The 8,746-nt window shown below is 45.8% G+C and overlaps 1 protein-coding gene across 3 annotated transcripts in view; it reads left to right on the top strand.

Annotated features, from left to right (window-relative positions):
• Window positions 1-1,374: 1,374 nt before the first annotated feature.
• Gria3 (glutamate ionotropic receptor AMPA type subunit 3) overlaps window positions 1,375-8,746 on the top strand; it is a 286,862-nt gene continuing 279,490 nt past the window's right edge. The window contains exons 1-2 of one of the 3 annotated variants that reach the window (XM_005358429.2): window positions 1,375-1,681; window positions 2,843-3,001. In XM_005358429.2, the coding sequence (XP_005358486.1) occupies window positions 1,591-1,681; window positions 2,843-3,001 (250 nt within the window). In that variant the 5' untranslated portion in view covers window positions 1,375-1,590. The remainder of the gene's footprint in view (window positions 1,682-2,842; window positions 3,002-8,746) is intronic. The other 2 variants (XM_005358430.3, XM_026784914.1) reach the window with 2 other exon arrangements.

Genomic DNA, 8,746 nt, shown 5'->3' with positions numbered 1-8,746 from the left:
GCAGGAGATGCTACTAAAGAGACTGCTCCTCACCAAGACCCAGGCTGAACTGTAGGAGTTCCTAGGTTCTTTCCTCCTCGTTGCTTAGAAAAAGGAAGTGGAGTTGGGGGAGAATGAGAATCTCTGTGGTCTGTGCTCAATAAGGGAGGGAATAGCCCATACATCTAAAGTCAACATTAAGGGAGCAAGGCAGCTAGGAACAGTTTCCACCAACCCTAACTTTCAACCCCCACCCCCACCCCAGCTCGCTTCCACACTTCTCTCCTTGGTCTGCAGGATTGAGCGTCCTTTTCATTAACCTTTTAGCTCCCACATTTATGCACATACGATTTTCCTATACCCTCCAAAGCAGTCAGCAGTCACAAGCCCCCGCAACTGGCAAACCTGCCTCAGCACTTGGGTAGGGGGGAGGGACACACCTCCCAAAGCTGCGGGAACGGGGGAATGCGGGTGGGGGTTGTTCACTTGCCCTCGGATCTCTGCTGTAAAAGCTGAGCGGCAGAGACCAGGCATGCGCAGCATCTTAGGGCGCATTGTGATGGGAACTGCTTTTCTGAGTCCCTTCACAAAGACTCAAGAGTAAGCACTAACCGCCCCTCAAAGACCCCTCATCTTTAAGACACGCATACAAATGTAGAGACAATGCATCTTTTAAAATGAGGAAACTGGCTGCGGCTTGAAAGTCTGGTCCACGTGAGGACTGGTGTATTTCTGTTGATCCCATCTCCGGTGTTGACAAATGCCAGCGCCTAGCCTTTGCAGTCCAGAGCTGCAGTTTGCAGTGGAGCTAAGCGGTGTGCGGCTTTAATTCCACGTCAGATCAACTTTGATCAATATCCCCCTACCGGCCCAATTGGAAGAACCCAATTCACCAGAGCTGAGCCTTTGAGGCTTTTAGCTCTTTTTTTTTTTCTTACCCCCTCTTTAGATCCACCATCTTCGGGGCCGGGGGAGCCCTTGGGTTTTCTTTATAATTTCTTTTCTATTTCTTTATCTCTTGCCTTTTGTTTTTGTTTTTCATTGTTTTGTTTTCGCTCCGGTTTTCATTCTCTCTGTCTCTCTGTGTCTCTGTGTATCTGTCTCTCTCGTTGTCTCTCTCTGTCTCTGTTTCTCTGTCTGTCTCTCTGTGTCTGTGTGTGTGTGTCTCTCCCTCTGTCTCTCTTTCTGTCTCTCTCAAAGAAATCGCTTTGGGGAACCCAGCTTGCAGCCAATGAACCAGCCTTACAGATTGGTGTGAAGACAGAAGTGAGGTGGAGGGGGGTGGGAAGGGGGTGTGAGAGATCCTGGGAGAGAGAGGGGGAGAGAGGAAGAGAGGAGAGAGAGAGACACACACAGAGAGAGGGAGAGAGGGAGAGAGGGAGAGAGAGAGAGAGAGAGAGAGAGAGAGAGAGAGAGAGGAGGCGGCGGAGGAGGAGGATTAGTGTGGGGTGGAAAGGAAGAGTGAGCGAGCGAGCGAGAGCAAGTTGAGGGGAGGGGGTGTAAGAGCCAGTGAATTCTTTTTCTTTTTCTGTTATTATTTTGACGACTCCCGAGTTGCGCCCATGCTCTTGTCAGCTTCGCTTTAGGCGTAGCACGGACAGGCAGAAGAAAATGGGGCAAAGCGTGCTCCGGGCGGTCTTCTTTTTAGTCCTGGGGCTTTTGGGTCATTCTCACGGAGGATTCCCCAACACCATCAGCATAGGTAAGCTTTCCAGAGCCAGCCAGAGGGGCCAGGCTCTTCTGCATCTGAAACCCACTACCCTAGTGGGGCTGGGGCTATCGCAGCGCGGGTCGCTGTCCTGAATGCTTGGGGACGGTGACTGGAGATGGGGGACTGAGCAGAGATCTTGGGGACCTGTGCCGCAAGGAGCTGACTAGTATGGGGAGCATCCGAGATGAGAGAGGGGGTCTCCTGGGGCTAATGAGGGTGGGTGGTCGGGTTTTCTGAGCTGACCAAGGAGCAAGGGAGTCAAACGGGCGGTTGGGATGCTGCAGGAGGCTAAGAGTCGCGGCTCTTCTCCTCGCTGTCCTGGACTTTGCCATGGCATGCTTGCAGCCGCTGGAAGTTGTCCCAGGGTGATACTGCCTGTCTGGCAGTGCCAGGACGCATAACCTGGGCCCAGGTCGCCCTGTCCCGTGTCTCTGGCTTCAGTGAGACAGGATAGTGTTAGAGAAGATGGAACCCACTTTGAATCCCCCAGACCAAGGAAGTAGCTGGGTGGGTGGAGGATGGGGTAGGAAGTGGGGGTGACACAAGGAGTCGGGCAAGCAGGGAAGTCACGCAGACTAGGGATTCATGAATTGCTGCTGTGTCTGTCTGGAGACCAGCTCCAGTAGCCGGAAGGGAGTTCTCCCCGCCTCTGCCTGTTTTTACAAGTAGAGAAGTTAGAATTGTTGCTTTTATTGAAGTAATCCCCTGTATTGTCATGGGGAAAGGTGGTTCATGGGGAATGGGTTGGGACAGCAATGGGAATGAAACTGCTTTTCTTCCCACCCTAACCCTGTACCCCAGGAAAGAAAAACGAACCAGCTGTGGGGATCAGGGTGGGGGTGGGGCTGGAGTCAGGGTTTGGAGGCCGACTCTAGCTTAAGAAAGAACCAAGTCCCACTTTTAGTTTCTTCATCTCACCTCCAGCGGCTCCCCCCACCTCCTTTTTCCCTTCTCTCTAGCTTCCTGGATGTAGAAAAACTCAGGTTTTTCACAGTGGAGATCCGAGTTGATAAGTCTTGAAAAGACACAGGTTGAAAATCAATCTTAAGCTTCCCAGTCACACTGAGGGGCCTGGCATCTCCTGTTTGCTACTTTGTAACTCATCCTGAAGTGGGGGGACACAAGCCAAATCTTGATTGCCTTTCCTTCTAGGTGGACTTTTCATGAGAAACACGGTGCAGGAGCACAGTGCTTTCCGCTTTGCCGTGCAGTTATACAACACCAACCAGAACACCACTGAGAAACCCTTCCATTTGAATTACCACGTAGACCACTTGGATTCCTCCAATAGTTTTTCTGTGACTAATGCTTGTAAGTAGATCTGCGTGGCCTCCCTTTGGGACCTTAGAGGACCTCATTTGCATTTTATTTGTGATGCGTGGGGGTCTATGCGTCTGTGCACTTAGGGGGCAATTGCCTCAATAAGCAGTCTGAGGCAGGAGTCAATCCTGGGTTCACGTTGCATAAATCAACCTTGAAGGATTTTGCTGCGGGGCTAAAGGCAGTGGGCAAAACTCTGATGAATTATGTTTGATGCAAAACTTTCACTTTCCTCCCTGCTAAACTAGTGTTCCCTCCCCCGCACCCTTTTCTGTTGGGGGAAAAGAAAGAAAGAAAGAAAATAGCATGGTTGTTCAGGGAAATTTCAGATGGGATTTAAAAAAGAAGCAACAGCAGCTCCTTGATTGAGTCAATGCAGGGCGTACAATACATAAGTGTTAAAGCTGGGTCTGGTGGGAGGACTGAGCTGGGTTTGATGATTGCCTGACACATAGGAACAAAATATGAGAACCCTGCGAACAAGTGACCTTGAGGCAAAGATGGGGCTGGATGCCCTGGCCTCTTTCTGTCCTACCCAGAGAGCTCCAATAGGAACTGATAAGACTAAAAACTGATTGCAAGTGATGAATGCTGTCAGCCTGAAAGGAAGAGGAGAGACAGATCTCAGGTGAATTTCTGGAAAGCCAATCCTGTCTGTGCCAGCGCATGAGAGTGTGGACACACGCGTGCGCGCTCCTGTGCGTGTTCGTTCACACACACACACACACACACACACACACACACACACACACAATTGTTAAGGACAACACAGTTCTTAATTTAGAGCAAGAGGCTGGTTGTGGGGAGAGGCTTGAAGCAGCTACACTGAATACTAAAACGGAGGATTTCCTCAGCCCCAAAACCATTTCTGAAATCTATAGTGGTACCAAAAAATGATTATCTCTGTGCAAAAGGGTGACTTTAATGTAAAATCACAGGAACTCGAATGACTACTAGCTTGTTGGACACAGGTTTTTGTTTAGTTTTGTCTTGTTTGGTTTTTTTTTAACTTGAATGTTTTATGAGAAATGCTGAGTTCTTCATCTAAGCTTACTTTATTTCACTAAAAGTTTCTCCCAAAGGATGCCAATTAATGGAGTATGTCTTATTTCCCTGGATGGTGTACTTTGAAATCTGAAGTTTCATTCCATTTCGATAAATGGTATCTGTGTCTGGTCCAGTTTAGCTTTGCATATGACTTTCCTCAAACCCTTTCATCTCAAAAGACATGTAATCCCTGGCAATTACTAAACAAGTTGGCAAGAGCACATTTTCTTTGGATTGAAAGACTAGGGCTGAAAGGAAGAGGGAGTGAAGATGTACTTTTCAAAACATGTAACAGCTACCTGCCTTAAGAAAAAAATAGCTGACGGTGCAGACCCTTTTATGGACATGTTCTGAGATACTATCTGACACTCTGGCTTTCCAATACGGACAGAAAAAAAAAAGAAATTTATTTATTTTGGTTAAGTGTAGAAGCTACAAGATGTCTGGCTGTACCTTGTGTCTTAACATCCTCTCTCCAGCATTTACAAAGCATTTCTGCTTCTTATTCCTACTGCACTGTGATTGCTTCACGAGGCTGAATCTCAGGTGCAGGTTCCTAAATATCAATTAGAACAGATTCAAAAGCAAATACATGAAACTAGCAGGCTGTGCTAACAACAAATAATATGGATTTCATCTCCCTTCATTCTCTTTCCACTGAGGAACACTGGACTAAGAGATCCAGTTGGCTTCTCAGGAATGATTGATTTCCAACGCTTTGAGTCCTGTTCTTATGATCAGACTGGTCTGACACTCACAAGTCTATGGCTATTAGAACCCTACCTGAACAAGTCAGGAAATGATCTTCGCCATGAGAAACTCTCAGGTTTAGGAACAGGCAATAACTCATCCATATTGGTGTTTAATTGTCTTAATTCCTTACCTCTCAGAGCAATGAAGAAACAATGATGGGGAAGGAAAAGCAATTGATCAAAATCTGAACGTAAATCTACAGCACTTTTCCTTACAAGGCCAGGCTATGGTTACACACTTGAAAGTGTGAGAGGAGGGGTAAGACTTAGTAGGGACTAAGAGAACTGCCTCCTCTGCTATGCAAATACACATGTGCACACGCACAATCACACAGAACTTGTGGGAGAACTATCTAGAAGTCAGTGATATGCACCTAGCTGCCTGTTGCACTCTCCAACTTTCGAGCTAGCTCAGAACACAGAGGAGCAAAGCTCCCATTTTCTGTGGTCCCCGAAACAGTCCCACCTGGAATCACAATTGTTGAATGGCAGTCAGATGCCAAAGCTGTCTCCTGGAAGCTGCTGCTTGGTGGCTTAGTGTGAGACACATATCTATCTAGCCCAACTATGGCTTCTGGAAATAGATGTTCAAGGGGGCAGAGGAACCGTAGAAATGCCTGTTGTCTCCCCCATAGCCTTGATTGTTCTTTTTCTTGTTGAAGCACAAATCAAATATCTTAGATACATGCGTACAATCCTAACAGCACTTGAACCTAGCAAATGACTGCAGATCCCGTTCCTCTGAGTGATTAGATTACCTCACTACACAGAGGAAACAAGTAACTCCAGTATCCCCTGATCTTCCTAGCTGAGAAAATCTAGGGGAAACCTCAGATGAGGCCAAATCTGGTCATCTACCCCTCCTATCTAGTTCAGTGTGGAACTGGACTAGCAAAAGCTAAAGACTCTTACTTATTGTCCTGCAGAATTACTGGTTTCAGCTTTCTTTAGGGCTAGAGTTACTCTCCTCACATGATCTTTTCTGCAACCTCAATCCCAAAGCAAGCATGTACTTTCTAGGGCACGGGAATGCAGGTAAACAGAAATATGCCGGGAAACAAACAGCAGTGCCTTCAGCACATGCCCCTGCCCTCTACTCTGCCTCTGCATTGTCACCTTGCTCCATACAATGTATTCAGAAGTCATTCTTACAATGAATCTAAGGCACCAGTTATTTAAAGACTCTACTAGCAAGCAAGCCTTTTTGCACAAGCCTCAAGAGGTTTGCTTAAGACAGACTCTAACTTCATTCTGTGCCTTAAGAGGCCAATAAAAGCCTCCCTGGCTTTGAAAGGTGGTTCAGTTGGGATCTTAGCTCAGAAGAGAATTGAAGTTTCGCAGACAGCCTCGTCTGATTTAGAGCACACGCTCCCATTTCATAGGAATTAATAGAGTTCACTGCCTTCCTTTGCAGTTTAGCCGGCCAAATGCCGAGAGAATGGTGGTGAGGCTAAACCGGTTTCAGCATGTATGACATAGCCATGCATAGGCACACACATTATTAGTGCATATGAAAAACAACGCATACACCTTTTTTTGCAAGTTACAGATCTAGCTTTTACGGGAGAAAAACAAACCAATTTGATCATTCTCAGGCTGAGAAGGGTTTGGAACTATCAGGAGACTGCTGGGTCCCGTGGTGTGACTTTGCTGTCCTGGTTCCTCAGGAAATCCCGCTGATTGCCTTGAAGTCCCCTCCTGGGTCTTGCTGCTGTGCACTTGTAGTGCACTGCACACTACACCGCCCCAGCCTCTGCAGTGTCAGCTCATTAGCACACAGATCTCATATTCCCTCTCCGCACTGTCATTGCAAAAATTGCTGTTGTACACCTTTACAGCCAACAAATGCGCTCGCGGATTCCGTACTGTTTGCGAGGAGCAGGGAAAAGGCAAACGTAACCTTAAAGGTTATTCACCACGGAACTGTGCTCTAACCGCCTTGGCTTAAATAACAATCTGTTGACGGAAGCTCAGCGTTGACAGTGGGACCAGGAGTGCGACTTCGGAGTGCAAGCTCTGATGGAGCCCACCCCCCCACCCCCCGGGCAAAAAAAAAATCTCTTTTGTCGGCGAAACCTAACCTACTAACAGCACAATTTCCTTCTCTTAATTTTTACATGCGACTTGAAAGATACCTGCAAACTGAAAACTTGCTCCTTTTATAACTGAATGTGTTTTGCTACCAAGTGTACTTAGCCGAGACAGGCTTCTATCTCTTACCCACAGAGTCACAATGTAATTATCTAATTACTCTAATTGCCAGGAAGGAGCCGCTTAACCATTTAGGTCCTTTTGGAAAGAAAATGCCTCGCTTGATCGCAAGTTCTGCAATTGGATGCGTTTTGTTTGGGCTTTGTTTGAGCATTTGTTTTCTTCATATCAGCTCAGAAACTCAGCTGAAGACCCCGACATCAAGGTTCTTGTCTTCCAATAGAGTTTCACGTCCTGAGCATTATCTTCCCTGGCTCCACCTCCCCCATAGCTGGATCTTTGTACCTTTGCTGCCCTGCCTCCCTTGCTCTCTTTGCTGGCTCAGGAGGCACACTGGCTTAGCTCTCTTCTCGGTCCTGGTCCTTTTGGCCACTGAAGCACAAAGGTGTCACCTCAGTGGTGCCAGTCAAAGACTTAAGTCACCTTCTCCCAAGGTTTATTATCATTTTTTTTCTTAATCTGCATTTTGGAGTGGAGGAGGGAGGAAGGTGAGGCTGTTCATTGGGGCCATAAAAATAGATGGCAATCAGCAGGCTGTAAAGGTGAGCTTCCTGCAAAGTGTATTACCTCTCATAGAAGAAAGCTCCCTATTGATCTAATAAGTGGAGGCAGGGGGAAAAGGAGGGTTTGGGGGAAAAGTCGAAAGAGAACTACTCTGTCATTCTACCTGTGCTTACTAACAAAATGGGATTTTTTTCCTACAATTTAAACTTATTTTCTTCTTAAATGAAATTAGTATTCCATATCCTCTGATTTTTCAACCTCAATAGAGGTTGTTTTCTTAATTGTACACTTCCCTCCCTAGTTTCTACAATTGAGTTGAGAGGAATGAGAGGAATGAGAGCTGCTTTAATGTTTTTGGCCCTGGAGATAGCTTTAAATTTCATTATTATGGGTACTCAGAAATGATTGGCTGGTTTTATTTTGACAGATTGAAAAGAAATGAAAGTGCTGAGGTGTCATTGTTTGTATGCCTTTCCGGACAGGAGATTTGTCACATTTATACAGCTGGTTTTAGGATTAAAAGATGACAAAGATTTTCAGAGATGACCAGACATTTAGCAATGAGAATTCATTACTTAGGAGCAGAGAACTAAATGTTCTTATGTAAATGATCTTCCTTTGAATTTTTTAGATGAGGACCACAGATATATTTTAAAAGAGCTTTTGTAAAACTTTCTACCTCCTATGAAGATCAAGAAGACCAATTTTAAATGATGTTTTGACTCCATTCCTTTGTATTTGACACTTTGGGTCTAATTAGATGAAATGTCCAGGAGAGAGCATCATTAAAACAACCAACAGGGCAAAGGGTGTGCATCAACAGAACGAGGGGGTTGGACATGCATAAAAGCAACTCTCTCTTTCCTGAAAGCTGCTCAGGTAACACCCAGGCCCCAGCCACAGAGTTTCAGATAGTCTCAGACTAAATTGCACAATCAGCACAGGTTTAGGGACACTGTCTCCAAAAAGAGTCAATGCTTAGCAAAAAGATAATGTGAGCAGAGTTTGTCTTTCATATTTTTTACTCCATTTATTGTTTTCTTTTCTTTGCTGGATGTTGACCAGCCTATTAGCTGGTCTCTAATCACCTATGCATTACTGGCCCCTCCACATCAACTTAACATCAGGATTATTTATACATCAAAAGTCTAAATCTTTCTTCTTCTTCTTCTTCTTCTTCTTCTTCTTCTTCTTCTTCTTCTTCTTCTTCTTCTTCTTCTTC

Source organism: Microtus ochrogaster, chromosome X (genome assembly GCF_000317375.1).
Source record: "Microtus ochrogaster isolate Prairie Vole_2 chromosome X, MicOch1.0, whole genome shotgun sequence".
NCBI classification, from domain to species: domain Eukaryota; kingdom Metazoa; phylum Chordata; class Mammalia; order Rodentia; family Cricetidae; genus Microtus; species Microtus ochrogaster.
The sequence above is the reverse complement of the archived record's forward strand: the minus strand, read 5'-3'. Positions and strand labels throughout refer to the sequence as shown.